This window comes from Pezoporus occidentalis, unplaced genomic scaffold (assembly GCF_034315485.1).
Source record: "Pezoporus occidentalis ecotype Australia unplaced genomic scaffold, CSIRO_AGI_Poc_V1 ctg12, whole genome shotgun sequence".
Lineage (NCBI taxonomy): Eukaryota > Metazoa > Chordata > Aves > Psittaciformes > Psittacidae > Pezoporus > Pezoporus occidentalis.
In genome coordinates this window covers 2,790,894-2,811,011 of record NW_026912994.1, presented here as the reverse complement: position 1 = coordinate 2,811,011, position 20,118 = coordinate 2,790,894, and the positions used below count along the sequence as shown (strand labels likewise).

General features: G+C 42.7%; 1 protein-coding gene and 1 long non-coding RNA gene across 2 annotated transcripts in view; one reads left to right on the top strand and one right to left on the bottom strand.

Annotated features, from left to right (window-relative positions):
- The window catches only part of GPR39 (G protein-coupled receptor 39), an 84,314-nt gene extending 64,212 nt beyond the window's left edge, over positions 1-20,102 (top strand). Inside the window, exon 3 of the mRNA XM_062606171.1 lies at positions 19,570-20,102. Coding sequence (XP_062462155.1) covers positions 19,570-20,093 — 524 coding nt within the window. The 3' untranslated portion in view covers positions 20,094-20,102. The remainder of the gene's footprint in view (positions 1-19,569) is intronic.
- LOC134157393 (uncharacterized) lies at positions 17,937-19,574 on the bottom strand. Its single transcript, XR_009962309.1, has 2 exons — positions 18,595-19,574; positions 17,937-18,494 (listed from the first exon to the last, which is right to left on the bottom strand). It is a non-coding gene; the product is annotated as an uncharacterized LOC134157393 (long non-coding RNA).
- Positions 20,103-20,118: the final 16 nt, after the last annotated feature.

Below are 20,118 nucleotides of genomic sequence, written 5' to 3'. Positions count from 1 at the left end.
TGTTTGATGTTCTGCCACAGGATAGTGCTTTCTCTGTGATGTTGAGGAAAAGTCTTATCACCTGTGGTGTCTTCCTATTTCCAACCTACTAAAAAAAGAACAAGCAAGGATACCCATTTTATTCTCTCACACAGGCTTCTGAAGGTTACCTGGGCTTTTACCGTTTTCATCTGTTTTCCTGTGTTCAGGCACCTTCCTGCGTTGGGGCCATATTGTACCCAGCAGCTCATTGTCTTGGTGCCACAGCTAGGGAGGCCTAATTGTACATGTTAGGGTGTGAGACACTTGTTCACCTGGGGACAGATTCAGCCTCCAGCCTGGTGCAATGTCCTGGTCCTGACAGGTCAAACTGCATGTGAATTAGGAGGTAAGAACTGGTGTCTTAAAGGGCCATGGTTCTCCACCAAGCCAAGGAGTGCTGACATGAATGGCGGTTAGCTTCAGCATGCTGTAAGAGTCCTTTAAACCAAACCTAACTTACAGTGTAACCAAAATAACAAGAAACATGAAATTCCTCCACCAAGGAGGCCTATGGAAAGAGCAATCATGACCTTCAGATTCAAGGCTTCAAGTTTTCAGGTTTTTGTTATGAAGTACAGTTATGTCTCTGTGTTATCACTGGTCTCATTCTTCTAATCAAAAGTGAACTTACGGTTTACTTTTTCACTTGGAGAGAATAGGACTTTCCTGCTTGGAAGTGGGAACAACTGTTTTGATTTTAAAGCTGCATAAAATATCTAATAGTTAAAGGTGTAACACTCGCGTTTTAGCACTGAAATCCATTAGTCTGTGGCACAGTGAAAGTGGCTCTGGCATGCAGGCTTGAAGATGCATTTGCTTCGCAGCCTCTTCTTTTGAGCACTGAACCACATTTGCTTACTGCTATTTCATTATATATGAGCACCAAAAATGTTATTTACAACTATCAGACATTTCTACGTGCAATATTAAGAGATGTTTTCCATTAGCTTCAAGATAGAATGGCTAAAATTGTGTGTGTATGTGTGTGTCTGTCTTGGCTGCTAGTATCTTGCATTCACGTCCATGGTGTTAATCCTGTTGTATTGTCACACTGCAAGAGTGCAATATGTGGCACCCTTCAGTGCTGGTACATGTGCCTTAGTGCATGACTGGTATTGACAAAAACAAATGTGAACTACTTTGATCTGCGCTGAATGGGGGAAAAAAAATCTCTTGGTTCCTTGGAAGGCTTCCTGGCTTGAGCACACTTCTGCATAATTATTTAGACACTTTGATTGCCACACAGCATGGCAGCTCTAAAGAATTTCTGGGGCTAGAAAGTGCTTCTAGAAACAATTACATTTCCTAGACAAATTACACAGGAAACCAATGGGGCAGTGTCAGGGAGGATGCCAACTTGGCTGGTGGGGGCAAGCAAAACCCAGGGTAGATGAGCCTAAACGAGCTGTGGCGTTTTCTTGAAACTGTTTCCAGGAGACAGAAGTCAATCTGCACCACTGTGCCTGGTTTGTTTGTGCCCCGTGGGTTTTTTTCTGGCTCAGGGATTTTTTCTCTTTTCCTTTTCTCCCAACTCCAATGCCCCCTCTTTGCTCCAGGGCATTGGTAAGATGGCATAAATGTTTGCTGGCTTGTGAGAGAGTGTCCCCAGACCCCTGTGCTGGTGGCTGGGGGGCCCAGGGACTTCTCAAGGAGACGTGGGAGATGAGAGCCTCACTGAGCTTTGCCAGCCAGCGGTGCAGGGAAGCTTCTCCTCTGAATGGAAAAATGCAGACTGAGAAAATGAACCTTTTTCTGGCAGAGATTTTGGTGTCCATGACCCTATTCCCAGGTAGCACAGGTGGGTACAGTACAGTGGCAGCCACTGTTGTACGCCCATAAGTCCTGTGGTACCAAACAGGAGCTAGGTGTGCTCTTCTCTGAACATCACACTCGTTTTGGGGACAGTTCCCGCAGCATTTGGCTACTGCTTTGGCTCAGCAGTCTGTCATCCTGGGGAAGTGATTGGAGCCTTGCTTGCAGTTCTCAGCAGCCCATGAGGGTGGAGGACGTTGCCCTTCTCCATGGCTTTGTCTCAGGTCTGAGAGGTACCTGCAGCTTGCAGGCTCTCAGGCTTGCAGGAGATATTCTTTACTTCAAGGCGTGCTTAGTGCTCACGAGAAGCAGGTTGCTGATGTTCATTTATTCCTGTAACACCTTCTGAAGTCAGTAGCTTTGTTCTTCCTTTTCCCTTAAAAAGATAGAGGCAGAGTGTTCACCAGTGGAGTTTGTTTCAGTGTCATAACTGGCTTCGGCTCCTGTCATTAATTGATAATCTTGCCGGATCTGCTAAAATGCAGTGCCAGCTCAGCAAGCTCCAAGGAACTCTTGGGTAAAGTGCTCTCCATTTTGAGACCATCGTCGGCAGCTTATCACTTGATTTATCTCCTTTTTCCAGGTGTGGAATTAAAAGTAAACTGTCATTGTAAATCACTAATTCAAGCAGAGTGAGAGAACAGTGCATAGTTTGCATATTTCAATACCACTTAATTAGGAAAAAAAAAATCCCTTGCTCCATACAAATGTACAACGCAAATCTTTTCTCTTAGTGAATCAGATGGGTAAAATGTCTTTTTCAGTCCCACATGTCTAATGCTGCTTCTCATCTTGTTACAACAGACTTTTAATTTTGCCCCTGGGACCAGATAGGGAAGTAGCTTTCTTTAAAGCCCAACCCTGTATGCATATCTATCTGGGAAGGAGTCCCTGCCTGCTGCTGGCACATACACCAGCACTGACACCTCTTAATCCAGTCCTGAGCCTGCTGACCTTACTCATGTATTTACTTAATTATTCATTAAAAAAGCCTTTTGTGCTTGCTAATTGTGTAACGGCCATTTTACATCCTAATTGTCCTAGAAGAGATTGAGGGATGTGTCTTCCCTAAAGGTGTTCTCATCTGACTCTTGTTCAAAATCAGCTTCCACCTGCAAATTGTGTTTTTGCATGACTAGACCTTCTTCTGTCCCAGCCCCTCATTTCCTTGAACTCACCTTCATGGAAAACAGAATTATTTACTGGTTCAGTGGGAGTATCCATTTCCTTGTGGCATGCCGCTTCAGAAAAATAAGTGATTCTTGATATGATCACTGCCTTCAAGCCTCATCTCTTACTGTCCCGTCTCCCCTTCTTCCCTTACCTTTTACATTCCTGCTGTGCTGCTGGATGACAGCACCTCCAGCATTTGCTTCTGTCCCTCCTTCAGCTCTTCATCTTGGCAGTATAAATTGCTCCAGCAATTTCATAATTTTGACCTGCAATCATTTTGCTCCACTAATTTATGGCAGTGCACAAACCTAACACTCGTTTTCTTTTTAGACCAGGCTGACTGCTGGTGTACTGATCTGAGTAACTTCAGAGCTGAGAGGTTTGTGAGGTGCCATGTGCACCAAAATGTGGATTAAAAATTAAAGACGGAAGAGAGAGCACCCCCTTCAAGAAAGCATCCAGCAGTTCAATTGTTTGGTCCTGTTTTTTTTTCCTCTCAGCACTTGCCAGTTTTTATTTAAACACAAACTTATAAACTCGCTATCCCATTGTAAAATGAAATATCCTGCTTTAGAAAAATGAGCAAACAAACACCACCGTCTTTAGATTTATTGGTGTGATTCTGTTTTTCCCCAAACATGATCTCTGACAGGCTTTTCTGTTCTTGCTAAAAACATTGCATTGTATATAAGATTATCTTGTTCAGATCAATTTGCTAAATTTTCATTTAGTTTCAAAGTGGTTCATTTTGTTGAGGCCTCATTTTATTCAGACTGCAACTCAAGAGGTTTCCTGTAGCTTAGAGAGATTGCTTTTGAATTGGTACATTATTCAGTCATGAATAGTTTCTTTAGTACATGAGCAGCTGAGTAGGGTTTTTATTACAAATATGAGTTTGAGTGCAGAACAACAACTATTTTGGGCAAATAAAGAATGCAAAATAGAGCATAAGCCTTCATAGTATGCCGTGATGCTTTTCTGCACTGTGTGCATTGGGGTTTTTTTTAAGTACTTAGCAAAAACCTCCTGTAGGGCATGGTAATATGATTGACTGCACACAGAATTTAAAAAATAATACAGTATATTGCAGAAATATGGCTGCACCAGTAAGACCTGAAACCATATTCCTGTTATCAGAAAATACAAGTGAATAAATTTTGGTCTTTGTGATCAGCTACTAATTAAATGTGTCTTCTGCTGCATTCAGCATCGGATGCTATTGCCATGTTCCGAGTTGGTGTAACAGGAATCCTGCAGTCACTGAGGTGATGAGGTGATGTAGGGCAGCAGAGCAAGTGCAGTCCCAGTGTTATGCACCAGCCTTTTAAAGTACGTTTTTCCTCTGAGTTGATTCTTACTTATCAGTGTACAAAATTGCTTCTACCTACCTTGAATTAGTTTCCACCTCTGCAAGACTGTTTTTGTCCAAAAAAGTTAACTTGGGTAAATGGAAAGCAGTAGGAAGGAAGTATCTGTTTTTTGAAGATGCTGTCCCTGGATTTAGGGAGGTTCTGTAGACGGAAGATTCTTGTAGCAAATGAGGTACTTTTATTTGCATAGTGTGTGGCAGCAAATTAGTCGACCTTGCATGTTCCAGCTGCCTCAGTAAAGAGATCGAGGATCCCAGTGTCCCAGAGCAGATCTCCTGCCACGTTTTGCTCTAATAGGCTTCACCAGTGCAGCCTCTAAAAATTGTTTTCCCTGACATTAAAGGTGACAGGCAGGATTTGTGGGGGCATCCTACTGCCCAAGGCATAGCTGCCTGGGGTTCACTGTTGCACCAAGTCTAGGCCATTGGCTCTATGACTTCAAGGAGAAAAGAATCCATTTTGCTCAGGAAAATTAGGAGAGACCTGCCTGCCTTTTACTACACTACCTAGTGGTTAAAGAAGTTTATTGCCACATGAGAAGATGATTTAGACTTTCTGTTTTAAGCTCTTGAATATTTTAAGAAAAAAATAGTTCTATTAGCTCTTGGGAGTTAGAATTTCACTCATGAGTGGGTGAACACCTTACAAAGCTCAAGAAGAAGGTATCTAAAAATGTCTCTTCCCAAGACATCTTAGTCAATAGGAATGATTAGAAAAAATTATTTCAAAGTAAGAGGCTGTTCTGGAAAGAGGATGAGAAATGAAAGTGGATAGTGGATATAGGTATGTTAATGAGGGCAGAGCAGCTACTTAATTACATAGCAATGTCAGAAGCAATAGGATTATCTATTTCTGTCATGGTGCAGGTCAGACCGAAGGCCAGCAGTTGAACTTAAGGTGCTATATAAATGCATAGGAAAGTTCCCAAATGCTAATAATTGCCCTCTCAGTTTCTGGAAATACTGATATTTAGTGATCTTCTTTCTCCCTTTCATAGTCATACATTTATTAAATGTGAAAGGGTTACTGTAAAAGTCCTTTTTTCTATTACTGTAGTCCTGTGTGCCCAAAGTTAGAGGCAGCTGCATGAGTCCAGAAGAAGAAATGTATTTTGTAATTTATAGTAGGGTAGATTTAGTCCTTGCTAAAATCTGCTGTATCTTCACTGTGCTCCAGAAAACACCATATTTATCACCAGATTCCAGAATTTACATTAAAAATGGCATAATTGAATCAAATGCATTGCCACATCTTGTTTCCTCTTCTTTGTTTATAGATTTCCTCTAAGAAGTTGTTTTGTTCCTGTATTTTCTAGGAGAGAAGGAGAGAGCAAGCTGTCAGATACTTGGAGCTCTGGCTTAATTAGTTTTCTCAGGTCTGCAGTAATATCTTACAGTTCTTAGTGTTTCTTGGAAAGGTGCTACAAAAGATAGAGTGAGCTGCATGCTCTAATTCCACTTGGAATACTCTAGTTAGCTGTGGATTCACCTCAAGGAAATAAAAGAGAGTTAAAAGGCTAGCAAAAACATACCCTGTATGGCTTATATAAAGAAAGGAACATGCACTGGGTTATTTTTGAAGTTAAAAGTCATTATAAGTGGGTTTGCTTCAAATAAATTATATAGAACAAAATGATGTGACATCTTTTACTAATACTAAGATACAAGACTGAGATTGCATGTGTGGAGGAGAGGAAGAAATGCTGCCTGATGTTGTGAGCCGTTGCTGCTTGCCGCCTAGCTGAGACATTTTGGAAGTCCCCAGCAGCTATCCGAAAGCAAAGTGCAAATATCACACCCCAGACACAAGGCTCCAAACCAAACGGTGCCTGAGTGCTCAGTGAATCCATGTTCAGGCATTTATTTGAATGCCATTTTGCAGAGCATATTCACCTTCGCACATGGTATGGGGAGTACTTTGAGTCTCACAGACTGAATTAGACTGCTCCCAAGCCTGTGGCAAGGGGGAAGAATACTCTTTATCTTGTATACATATTCCTTGAAAAGGTCTAGAAAGGAGGTTTTGACATGTTTGCACTCATTACAACTTTCTGGACACCTCTGAAATGTAAATGAAAGCAGATTCAGGTGTTAGCAGAGAAGAGACTTTGCTGCAATGGAAATACTACTGCTCCCTAAACAGCCTTCTCGGAGGGAAGCTGCAAACAAGCAGTGTTTGGCCAGGACATTTTTCTTGGGGCAATTTTAAGTAGCTTTACCACTACTCAAGACTTTGATCCAAATTACCAAAGGTAAGGCCTAATTTAAAGAATAACACTGCCTTGTTTAATAGTTACTTTATGTTTCCCCCATTAACATGATGTCCAGGATACACTGAAGGAGTCAGACTGGAGTCTGGTCTTCATTTACTTGCAGTGTTGGAATGACCACTATAACTCTACTGGAGATGGCTGAATCAGAGATTCCTCCTCTCCCACCCTTTCCATAAGATTGCTGTCTGACACCCCAAAATACCTCATTTCGTTTCTCACACCAGTGTTTCTGGAAAAGAACGTTGTCTTCCCTCCAAAAATAAGAGGAATCTGTTCCGAGCAGGAAAAGGCTCACTGCTGTCAGAAAGATCAGGCTGCCAGTGAGTTTAGAAGAACGTGAGAGTCCTTCAGGCAGCCTTTCCCCTGCCCATTCCAGATTTGTTGTAGAAATATTTGGCTTGTGTAGATTGTTTCCTCGATGATTTTACCTAAGGATGAGCTCCTGGGGACTAATGGCTCCCATGTGCTGGTGTGGGATGGAACCTCTTTGTACCCAGTTTGCCGCAGCAGCCTCATGGCCCTCTTACACCACTCTGCAGCATTTTTGGACAGAAAGGTACCTTCTGATGAAGACAGAGAGCCTCACCCATATCACTATCTGTACAAAATATGTCACGTTATGGTAAGAGTTGTAAAGGCTATATGCAGTAGGGTTTAGCTCCAGACACAGTTTGGGTGGGTCATGTAACTGCTGTGGCCAGATTGTAAATTAGGGTGGAAGAAGAAATGGGAGGTTTGGTCCAATGCATCACCGTTTTCTCCCAAGAAAGGAAGCTGAGGCACCAGTCAGGGTCTTACTGGACTGACACAGCCACTTCCCTCAGGGACAGAGGAGTGCAATGAATTGGCCATCAGTCCCAAAGCACAGCCACTGTCAGCCTTCATGCTACCTGTGCCAAGTCTGCCTTGGTGCATTTCTGCTCTTCCACTGCCTGGATCCTGGTTCTTGTTGCAGGTCTTGTTGTAAAATTTGGATAACTGCATGTAATTTTTATGGCAATTTGCTTTGGTTTGTCCTCTCACTTAAGCTGCTAAACATAAACGCCAATTGCATTTGTTCGTTTAAAGCAGCTGGCAAGCATAATCTTGCTACCATTTGTGCATCAATAATTCCATTTTCTTCTCAGTCGCTACAAAACAGCAAGTTTTCTTCATTTCAGGGCTTTTGGTACAAAAATTTGACTTGGAGGTTGATAATATCTTTCTTGTTTAGGAAGAGCTTTGCTGATTCCCTGTGATGATCAGATCCATATAACATATAGCTAAAGCTTGTCTTTCTGGCAGAGCTCACAAGTGTCTTATGTGTCTGCTGAGCTAATATATTGTCTTTCTGTATTTGTATTCTGCAGTTGATTGTTCAATGATTTTTCCTGCTGAACTGCAATAGATGAGCTGTTTAATGTTGCAATGGCTCATTTTGTAATGTAAAAACAAAAAACCTCTCAATTCCAAATTGTGTTTGGTAGTTAGAATGCAGAATTTAAATGAGATTTATATGGAAGATGTATTTTTCCTACTGTTTTGCCAATGCAGAAAGAAAACAAGTCTTCACTCTTCCTAAAAGAAAATCAAAGCAACCATGGTAAGAATTTGTTTTGCCGAGGAGAAGCAGCAATAAAAAGTAAACCTGTTCCTTTCTACATAGTTGTGTTCGTATTAGTGTTTCTTAAATATACTTTCTCAATGCAGAAGTAACAATTTTAAATAAGCAAGTCTTTTCTGACAGCTGGAATGTTAAAATTTCTAAAAATGAGCGGTTAATATGTATTTATTTTACCCTGGTATGTTTTCTTATGCTCAGTCTACCTGTATTTCCACAATATTCTTGATTTTTTACCCAAAGTAGCTCCGGTTTAAAATTTCAGCTATGTTTTTACTGGAGAATTGTAGTAGTGAATGGAAATGAACGATTCAAAAGTCGATGCTGGATTTTGTGGCATTTATTGACAAACCACATGTGATTGGCACCTGAATGAAACAGTCGATTGTTGCTTCAAATGCCAAGTTGGTATTTACTGTAAGGTGTAATGATTCCATGACTGTTTACCCACCTATGTGAGGGAAAGCACACAAGGGAGTGTATGAAATTCTCCCGTTGGCTTTTGTGTTTTGCGGCAGCCTCGGCTGTGCAGTGACCAGAGCTGGGGTCCCCAGAAGAGCACTGTGGTGTGTTGGTGTAGTGACCCAGCAGGCTCACCTGCACATGGGGGTTCACCATGCTGTGGGGATGCTGCTCTGGCACTCCAGTTCGAGAATTAAGTATCCAGTTACAGTATCAGAGACTGGTCCATCATTTCTCTGTACATTTTGAGACTGAATTATAGTAGATGAGTGCTAAGACGAAGTTTGAGATTGGAAGGTTAAAGCTGAAGAGCAACAAAAACTCATATTTGAAGTACAATTTTTAACATAATGAACAGAAGAAATAAATGACCATTGAAGGCAGGAACTTGTTAGGGGAAGATTTTCGAAGGTGCTGTTGTCACTGCATCACAGTGGCTATAAATGTGTTGTCATCTCCATAATAGAATGTGTTGGGGTGACCCTGGCTGGATGCCAGGTGCCCACCAAAGCCACTGTACCACCGTCCTCCTCAGCTGGACAGGGGAGGGAAAATACAATGAAAGGCTATGGGTCAGGATAAGGGCAGGGAGAGGTCACTCAGTAGTTACCATCGCAGACAAACCAGACTTGACTTGAGGAAATTATTTATTACCAATCAAATCAGAGCAGGATCATAAGAAGTAAAAGATAAACCTTAAACCACCTTCCCCCCACCCCTCCCTTCTTCCTGGGCTCAACTTCACTCCTGATTTTCTCTACCTCCTCCCCCACAGCTGTGCAGAGAGACAGGGCAGAGGCGTTGTGGCCAGTTCATCACACCTTGTCTCTGCCACTCCTTCCTCCTCAGGGGAGGACTCTTCACACTCTTCCCCTGCTCCAGCGTGCGGTCTCTCCCACAGAAGACAGTCCTCCATGGACTTCTCCAACATGAGTCCTTCCCACAGGCTGCAGTTCTTCATTGAACTGCTCCAGCACTGGGTTCTCCCCAGGCTGCAGGTGCAGATCTGCTCCACCACGGACCTCCACGCGCTGCGGAGGACAGCTGCCTCACCATGGTCTGCAACAGGGGCTGCAGGGGAATCTGCTTTGGCGCCTGGAGCACCTCCTCCCTCCTGCACTGACCTTGGTCTCTGCAGAGTTGTTCTCACTCCTCTCTCTGGCTGCAGTTGTTGCAGTTTTTATCCCTTCTTAACTGTGTTACCCTAGAAGCACTGTCACCGCTGCTGATAGGCTTAGGCTTGGCCAGCAGTGGGTCTGGCTTGGAGCAGGCTGGCATTGTTCCATCAAACATGGGGGAAGCTTCTAGCAGCTTCGCATGGAAACCACCTCTGTAGTCCCAGACTACCAAAACCTTGCTGTGCAAACCCCATACAAACTACTAAAACGGGCGTGATTTCCTCGGGCAATTTGTGAGCATGTATGGCTTTTAAAAGCATATCATGACTTTAATCGCTGTTTTGCAAAAAGACTGCTCATGTTCAGTAACGATACTTCTGTCATGAAACTTCCTTGAGTATTTTTAGCTTTCTCTAGTGTTTGCCCTGTGAAACGGCAGTATTTAAAAATATTTGAGAAGCAAAACTTGACCCTGCTAATAACTGAAGATAATTGTCAGATATTTTAAATTGCTAAGAAGTAGAACTGTTAACGCTCGTGTCCTCACTGATTATATTCTGCATATCTATGTTCCCCTGACAACTTCTGATGCATCCAGTATCACTCTACCTAACAGCTGAGGGCTGTTCAGTGACAGTGCAAAGCAAAAATAGCTTATTCCTCTGAAGGACTCTTTTTGGCATTGCTTGTGGAGAAATGTGTGGTGGGATCCCTGGAAGCTGTTACGTTTTAGTGTTGCAGAGTCAGAAAAGATTTTACTGTAGTGTCCTGTAAGTCCCAGCTGGACATATCCATGGTACGTAGACTTGAAACTTTGGTTCAGCCCCATGTAAGCCTCTCGTAATCCTCTCCTTGCTTGATGGGAATGTTTGTGTTTCTCAACCTAATACACTGTTTATCAGTTGTAGAGCACTGAAATACAACAGAGACTGAAACATCATCACTTTGCAAGGAAGTGCAGGTCCTGCTGGGCAGGTTCCTTCAGCATTGATTTCAATTAGAGATGACATTGCTGGAAACACAAAATTCACCTAACCCTTAGCCAGTGTGTAGCTGAGGTTATATTGCTGTGTTGCATCCAGCCTAGAGCAGCCCTTTGTTGCCAGTCAAGAAGAAATACGTTCAGCAGAGCAGGGAGGACCTGAACTGAGCAACTTGCCGGGCGATGCAGGGATTTCAACTGGAGTGCTGTGTGCATGCTGCTGTTCTGTTGTGTCATCGCTTTGGCCCAATGACACAATATGCAGCCAGAATCTCTGAAAGCCAGTTTGGTCTCAGTGATCCTGTAGCACCCTTAAGGGCACTTGTGTGGGGAAGAGTGCAGTCCAATCTAAGCGAGAAGACATACACTTCAGATTCTGCTAGCAACTCCTGGGTCTCCGTAATGATTTACAGTGGCAATTAGTCACCTGTGAAATGAAGTATCAAAAGCAGCTGCAGGTGATTTTCTGACTCCAAAGGTGGCAAATGCTTATGTGAAATTATTCTCCATGTGCCTGACAACTCCAGTTATCTACGGAAGCTTTTAAAAAGGAAAGAAAGAATTCCCTGTGTTGTCACTGCCCCACACTTGAGCACATTGCTGCTTTGGGTGGGTATTTAAGGGAGGAACACATGCATGGTTTTAGCATTTGTGATTTAGCAAGACCATTAATGGTGTCTTCAATAGGAAGAAACGTGATTTAGTGTGCAACAGAACAGCAACTTATTGATTAAAGCCTTGCAATTTTGGTTCATTTATTGCATCAACAGGCAGCTTGGTTCTTCTCTATGCCTTTCATTTATTGCACCATATTGTGGGACAGCACTGCCCTATCACCCAACTGTGCTGGCTAATGAGACATGGCCTCATTGCACAGTGCCACTGAGACTGGGAGGAGCATAATGATCACTGGATGGACCCAGATTCCTCTGGGGGCTATGGGAGTTGAAGGTCCATTGGTTTTTTGCTGGGAGCTGTTGACAGGATCAGATGTACATGAAGCTGGTTTTTAACTGTTTGTCCCAGGCCATATGCTTAATTGTTCAGCAGCATTTATAAAGATAACTAGTTTGTTACTGGCTTCTGTTCAGTTTAAACCCATTCTGAGAAGGGCTATGGTGTGCTTGCCAGAGCCTCTCTGTGAGCACTTGGAGATCTGCCTGCTTGTGCTGGTGACAAAAATGTTGTCTCGACAGCTCCTTTGTCCTTTATTCCTGCAGTGCCAGCCCAGGCAGGAGCAGGGGCTGGATTTTATCTGAGTTTGCTTTGCCAGAGTCACCCCTACACGTGCTTTCTATACACAAAGTGGCTCCACAACAAAGGCAGCAAGATGCTGATGAAGAAACACCTGTTCTCTGGGGAGGCTGCACACCTAGCAGCCAGCCCAGATCCACTGTCAGATCCCAAAGTGAGCTGGTAGATGTCCCAAGTGGTTAGAAAAACTCCAATGGAGAAATCACTGGGAAGTATACGGCTGCCGTATCTCTTTTCTTCCTGTAGCTACTGCCTGAGTAGGGGTAGTAGGGATAGTTTACTTACTCTCTCCTCTTCCAGAGAAGCATTTCTGAAAGGCAAATCTGTGATTCTGAAAGTTGAGGGTAAAAGGAACAGAGCTGCTGAGTAATTTGAGCTTATACAAAATGTATGCAGCAATGCACATATTGACTTACTTCAGAGAATATAAAAATTTATTGTCCCTTGAACTAAATATTGACACAGACAAAGCAATATCAATATTTATCTCCTAGGCTAATATGTTTTTATATTCACCTTAACATTCATCAGTATGTGCTTATTATTATTATAATGTTTGTCCTTCAGCAGAAGAAACTTGCATGTGTGTCGTGGTTTAAACCCAGTCAGGTAATTCGTTCGCTCACTTCCCCCCCTTTTCTTGCCCTCCCCCTGCTCTCGGAGGGACGGAGAGGAAAATCGAAAAGAATGCAACTCCCACGGGTTGAGATAAGAACAGTTTAGTAACTAAGGTATAACACAAATCACTACTGCTACCACCAATGATAATAATGATAAAGGAAATAACAAGGGAAGAGAATATCTCACCACCAGCCGACCGATAACTCGCCCCCCCCAGCCCGACCAAGCTCTGACCGATACCTCCTCCAACCCTGCAGACTCCCAGCCCTTCCGGCTCACTCCCAGTTACATCCTCGGCATGACGTGCTGTGGTATGGAATACCTCTTTGGTCAGTTTGGGTCAGGTGTCCTGTCTCTACTTCCTCCTGGCTCCCCCTCCTCCCTGGCGGAGCATGAGGCTCACAAAGTCCTTGGCCAAACCAAAACATCCTTGTTATCAGCTCTGTTCCCGAGCTGAAAGTCAAAACACTGCACTGCACCAGCTACCAAGAAGGGGAAAAATGACTGCTACTGCTGAACCCAGGACATTATGGTGGAGAGGGAAAAGGGAGGTTTATATCAGTATTCTTTTCCTGTTTCAAACTTCATCAAACATTTTATCCTGCACATGGAGCACACTGCAGCCCTCATTCAAGCAAAACCCTTATTGATGGTTGTGATGTTCTATGCACTGAATACAGGATTGAGTGATTGATTTTTGGGAATGTGAAGTTAACTGTCACAAGCAGAAGGGGCAGCAAACCCACCACATCTGTTTTATAGACTAGTTGCTTGGTGGCACTTCCTGCAGCAACTCTGTAATGAAGACTGAGAGACCTACTTAACAGTGCACAGACACAGAGGCATAGTGCGGTGTGCAGGACACAGATTGAGCAGACTTTGATTCCAAGATCCAGTGGTCAGTTGCTGCCTACAAAACGATGCTGTTAATGTGGAACAAGAGGAGAGCTGCAGATTTGTTAGGAGCCTTGTGGCAAGCTTACCATATACGTGTCACATGTGGCACTCTGCATCTGCTTGCCAGCTAGAACTTGATTTGTGGACACTCTGTACCATAGAGAACACAGTGGCCTATTTGAGCCTCCTGTATTTGTTCCAAGAAGTGTGTGTGGGCAAGAAGAGGGTGGTCACTTCACTGTGTCTGAGGGGTTATCATTCTGGTCTGTCCTAGTGCCTTATCCTAATTCTAGATCTCAGATGATAGAGGCTTCCTATCTGGATAATGAGGGCAGGCTGCACAAAGGAGATGTGGAAATGCAGCACTGTGTGTCACAAGACTTGTCTGGGATCTACAAAGGCCTTTTAGCACAATTTATGCTATAGATACCCATTTGTGTGCAGATACGTGCTCTGGGAGTTAGGCAGAAACATTGTGAGTTCCACAGAAGCACTGAAGAAATGCCATTGTTCCCCTTGCTTTTAAACCCAAGCGAGCTGTTGGGGTAGTCTGGGAGCAGTAGTAAAAGGTGTGTTCCTCCCTCCCACCCCCTGCACACCCTTCTGTTCATCAAACAGCCAATTGCTGTTGGTCAGAGACAGAGAGGGTTTGAGTCCTGTGTTGATGTGAGTAGTGCCTGAACACCAGCTACTCATGAGAAGGTGCTCAAAGCCAAAAGTTTGGATCTGAAATTCCACCCAGCTGCTGGTAGACCAGAAACTTCTCCAAGCTCTTACCTGCCAGAAGCAGCAGTGGCAGGAAATCCTTGAGGCTGGAGAGCAAAGGCAGTCCCCTCCTTGAGGTGCTCCAGTGTTCCTCAGTTGAACATCAAGGAAGCGCAGCCTGTCTGGCTCCTGCTGCTTGATAGCATTGCCAAGAAGTGCCAACAGCATTTGCTATCACTTCGGTTGGTTTCTTTGCTGCACTTACAAGTCAGGCTCGCAGCAATGAAAGTAACAGCTGTTTGTAATCTGACATTTCAATGACAATTGTCAGTAGACAATAAGCATATGGTGGCTGACTTCTCACTTGCAGACAACTGCAGCAGCAGGGGCATGGAGCAGCTGCAGCTGCTGGAAGCCAGCGCTGCACTGATCTGCAGTTGGGAAGGTCATCTCAGTGACTGAAGACTGCGGTGCGTGACTTCTGATGTTTTTCTCAAAAGCTAGAAAGACAATAGCTTAATGCTCAAGGTCCCTATTTCTAATCAAAAACAAGATTTTTGAGTCCTGGTTAAAATAATAAACATAGTATAAATACATGCCAAAACCTCACCTCCTCTAAGTAACACTCTTAATTAGTCCTGGAGTCTTTGTTTTTAACTTGCGCTGAATTAGTAGTGACTGATACTGTGAGCATCAAGAACTTGATTAGCTCTAAGGTGTATTTGCGTGTGATTTCAAAGCCGTTTGTAGCAGAATCAAATCAGGAACAAGTGCTTTCCTTGTGATTAGTATTGCTCTAAGACAGTAAACTTAATAATGAGGGGTGGTCTCAGTATTTTCCTCTTTTGGGAGCCAGTACCTTTGACACATGGTTGGAAGAATTTGTGATTTAGGCATAGGGCATTAATGTCACATTATACCTTTGAGAATAGTTGGGCCAAGTATGAAAATGTGAAATGTGTGCTAAGAAGTCTCCCTCTGACCCAGCTGCATCACTGTCTGCGCTTGACTCATAACTCAGTAACCGTATGCTTATATTCCACTGACAATTGCCATTTAAATGTCAGTTTACAAGCAGATGTTGAGAACCTGCCTTTTTGCCATTAATTAAATCACAGAAAAGCAAAATTTGAGGTTTAAGGCTGCTTAGGGTAACAATGACGAGAGGAGCAGCAGAAGACAGCAGACCTTATAGTGCCAGGGTTAAGCTGCACAGACAAATGAGCATGTACATGAGTTGCTACAACAGCCTTAGTTAACGGACTGTGGCAGCCAAATACAGCATGTTGGCATTTCCTAGAGACGATGATAATTTTGTAGACAATCCCAAGTTTTGTGGAATGGCTGGCAGAGGCCAGGGTAGAGGGGAGATGCTGGACTATAAAAGGAGACAGATTTAAGTGCTCAGGTGTAAAAAAGATGACAAAAATCTATTCAAGCGCAGAACAAGCAATATCTGGAAGGGTAGAGAAGGCAGCCCTCTCCACCCTGCCAGACTTTTGCACGTCTTTAAAATCCCTCCCAGTAAAGTTCATAATGAATTTAATTCAGTCCCCTGTGGCCCAGAGGAATGTTCTGAGTAATAAAAAAGTATTGCTAAGGGATAGATGACTGCCAAACTCCCATTCAGTGCCAGAAATGCATAGTTATATTATTGGTGCTTAAATGCTATGTTTATTTTACTACATAAGCGATCCTTTGACACATAGTAAGAATTAATACTGAAAGATACACTTCTGGGAAGTTACAATAACAGTCCCCAGATTCAAATCATTGTTAAATTGGTATGATTTGTTTTTAAAGAGTTTTAGGGTTTTTTTTCAGATTATAGTTGACTGTTGTAGTCCTATTCTGGGTAAGCTATTTTGTGGCTGGTGTATGGCTTAGTTTTTTGAAGTGGTTTTAGTCAAGAATCTTTTCATGTCTGTCATTTTTTTCTTACCTTGAAAAACCTGTATCAATGTTAAATGAATTGTAAGCTCAATCACTTACTCACTGGTTGAGATACATTCACTTACACATAGTCAGCTAGGCTATGGTGTATGGGCTAATGCACTTTTGATGATTAAACCAAGAGATTCAAGTGTATGTTGGAAATTTCAAGCACCAGTGATGGAGGTCACTGGACCACAGCATTATGTTGTTTATAAACATCAGTATTCATGGAAGATAAATCTTTGCTCTCATCTAGTGTGTCACTCGAGTGCAGTGGTCAGGAAAATCGGAAAAAAAAAATGGAGCTGCTGATTTTTTTCACTTTAATAAGAACTAGCGGAAGGGAAGGGTGGATATGAGATGAAACATGAGAGAGTTTAGCTCCTAGCAGGCAGCAAGCTCATGGGAAAAATGCATCAGTCCTGGTGTAAGGGGCAGTTTGGTTTACTTTCAAGCTGATACAGTGTAGCTTAAACACCTTCTGCACTTTACAGTACAACACAAACTTCCATGGCCTGTGTACAAGTTCAAATTGAAGGCAGCAGTAATTCGGTCAAAATATTTTATATGCTAAGGTCTGAACAGAAAGCTTTTCTGATGGGTTCCGTTGCTGCACTTCACTTTACTTCATACCTCCACATCAAGTGTGACCAGTTGAAAAAAATGTGAATTTGTCGGTGTGTTTATTTACACGGTGCATCTCCCTTGAATCCATAAGCATTTTTTTCAAGCATAAAAATGAACAATTACTCATCCCTGGAAACCAACAAAGTTTTGCTGCTGCCTTCTCCCGCCCCCCAAAAGACTCACCTCACTGCACTGCAAACGAGCACAAGCAGGTCATTTTTCACTTGCTGTTCACACAACAAATACACAGCTCCCCAGAACAAAAGTGGCTGAAGAAGGGGAAATCTTAAGCATTTTGGCAGTTTGAACTAGAAAGAAAAGTCAATGGCAAAGAATTCAGATACAAGCAAAAAGTCAAGACATCTTGAAGCACTACATTTAAGGTTTAAAACTGAATGCACACATTGTTTGCTTACAGTTTTTCACAGCAGTATTCATAATTTAGGAAACTATTAAACAGTGTGATGAAGTGTCCTGTTCCTTACTAAGAACCCAAAAGTTACACTGTAGAGCTTATTTTCTTTTCCCTTGAAAGAAATCATCTGGTAAAATTTGCCAAATTATCTGCAGACCTCGGTTTACAGAGTTTGTCTTTCAGTTGTACAGAAGAAAAAGCCACAGCAAACCAGTACCACCGTTTTCCTGCCTTTTCAATAAGGCCCGTCACAAGTCACAGCTTGGGGCTCCTTATTTTCTGTTGGTCTGTACCAGGACTGCTATCCGTGTATTGGTTATGCTGACAGCAGATTAAAAAACAAGCACTGAAGGCTAGGAAATTTGCAGGACTAATATAAAATTCAGATCGGCTTTTGACAGAGACACAACAGGCACTGACAAGTGAGGCAAGAAGGCAGGGAAGAGTAGGGCAGGGAAGCAAAGGGGCCTGAGATTGTATAGGAGTGGAATGAGAATAGAGACAAAGGTGACTTACGGTAGTTAAAGAACAGAAAATGGCAAAGGGAGACACATTTGCCAGTTGCCTACTGCGAACAGCCTTCCAGGGCTCTTACCTCGTGCTGTAAGTCTAAGATATGCTACTTCCCGTCCTACCAAAATTATTGTGACATGAAGTGATTACAGAAGCAGATGATCAAAAAGACAACTTTTATTTGGTAGCTTATTCAGTGAGATCATAAATCTGTTAATTATACCTTTCATTAACAAAATTAATTAAAAAGAAGACATTTCATACCTTGTCTTTGCTCAGGGGTGGTGGAGGAGAGAACCTGGACATACCTGTTTAAGCCCTGGCAGTTTTGAAGTTAGGAAAAATCTTTCTTCTCTTTTCTGCCTCCCTTCCCCATTATGTTCATGTCTTCCCGCTTGTGAAGTATAATGTTCCTGGCTTGGAAGATCAGCATGCACTATTTCAAAATTGTATTCCTACAGTGATCTGTTCAATGGTGCATTCTACAGCAAGCTCTTTGATGGAGGCAATCTGACTTAGTCTAGCTAGGTAGGAATTAAATGTTTCTGTGCTTCTGTTGGGAGAAGAAGTTAGATGCTGGAGATTAACAAACCACCAAAGCCTACTGGAAATGGCAATGGTGCACCATCAGGATACTCTCTACTACTTTGTGCCTCTGTGCAGAGAAGCCAACCTGCAACTTCTCCTCCCTCCCAGTGTTCATATAAGGCACGTTTCCTGCAACGACAAAAACAAAGTGGAAACAGTAATCTGGTGGTGTAAGGTGTTTCAGGAGTAATGCTTGGTGGGGGAGCACTGAGAGGAATTGTTTTGTTACCTGTTGTTTTATGCAAGATGCCAGGATTTCCAGTGCTTACATGCACCAGAAGCAGCGGATACCAGCGCAGACTGGAGTGCCTCCCCCTGCTCCATCTCCTGCCTGGGAACAGAGCCTGCTCAAGGTCACCCACACCTTACTTCAGGGCTGCTCTTCTGAAGACAGCACCACCACTGAGCCCTAGTGAAAGCCAGTCCACAGAGGCAGTGTTTTCAGACATCTAGTCACCCCCTTTTTAATGCCATTAGTGATGCAGCAACATGTATTTATACTTACATATAAATACAGAATGGTCAGATACCACATTTTAAAGCATAATTTATAATCTGAAACTGCTTACACTTTCATGACTAGGCTTGGGTTTTTCTCATTTACATTCATATTTTAATTCCACTGGAATTTGATTTTAAGAAAGCCCAACATATCTGAATTACCATAAAAAGATCCATACATATTTTGCTTAAAAATATCTTCTGTAAGAGGAAATTTACCAAAAATAACAGGAAATATATTATTATGCATACATTTTCTTTTCTTTTTTTTTTTTCCAAAGTACAAACAAGAATCTGATCTCTTCTGGGTATTGCCTGATCTAATATGGCTATAGCTTCTATTTATTTTGTTTGTTTTTCAAAGTAAAGGGAAAGACAAAAGAAATGTAAGAACACAAACTAAAATAAAAATGCATTCTTTTTGAAGATACAGGTATCAGTGAAAGAACACTAATAAATGGCCATAGGTACAAAGAAATACCAGCCAAGCAGTATGCGCTCTTCTGTCAGAGCATGTGCTGCAGTGACCTTGTAACAGTTATTAAAAACAACAAACCAAAAAAAGCTACTGGTAGAAAAAGCTGTCAAGAGAAACATTGAGAAATTGGTACCATTTCCTAATGAGCAAGCGCAGAACTGATATTTAGTGTTTTATGTTTTTTTCTTTCCATATATGCAAACCTCTTCCTCTTTCTGTTCGCAGGACTGATTATTGCAACTCTGGCTGTATGCTGGATGCCAAACCAGGTTAGAAGGATCATGGCTGCTGCTAAACCAAAACAGGACTGGACCGTCCCCTACTTCAGAGCATACATCACTCTTCTTCCCATTGCTGACATCTTCTTCTATCTCAGCTCGGTGGTGAACCCCCTCCTGTACAACATCTCTTCTCAGCAGTTCCGCAGCGTGTTCCTGCAGGTCCTTCGCTGCCACCTGACCATACAGCATGCCAACAAGGAGAAGTTTCTCAGAGCAAACCAGAGCTCCAGAGCAAGGAGCAGCCGGTCTCTGCGCCCACTGCTTTTCATGTCGTCTAGGCGCAGTTCTTCTAGGAGGAGCAATAACAAAGTTTTCTTAAGTACTTTTCAGAATGAGACCAAGCCTGACTGCAGCCTACAGGAACCAGGACCCGAACCACAGCAGTCCAGCTTGGAAGTAGTGCCCCTAGAGACTAGCTCAGAGCCCAGCCCAGACGCACCAAACGGCCTTTGTGAACATCAAGTATGACTTCATAAGGCAAAGTTAATGATTA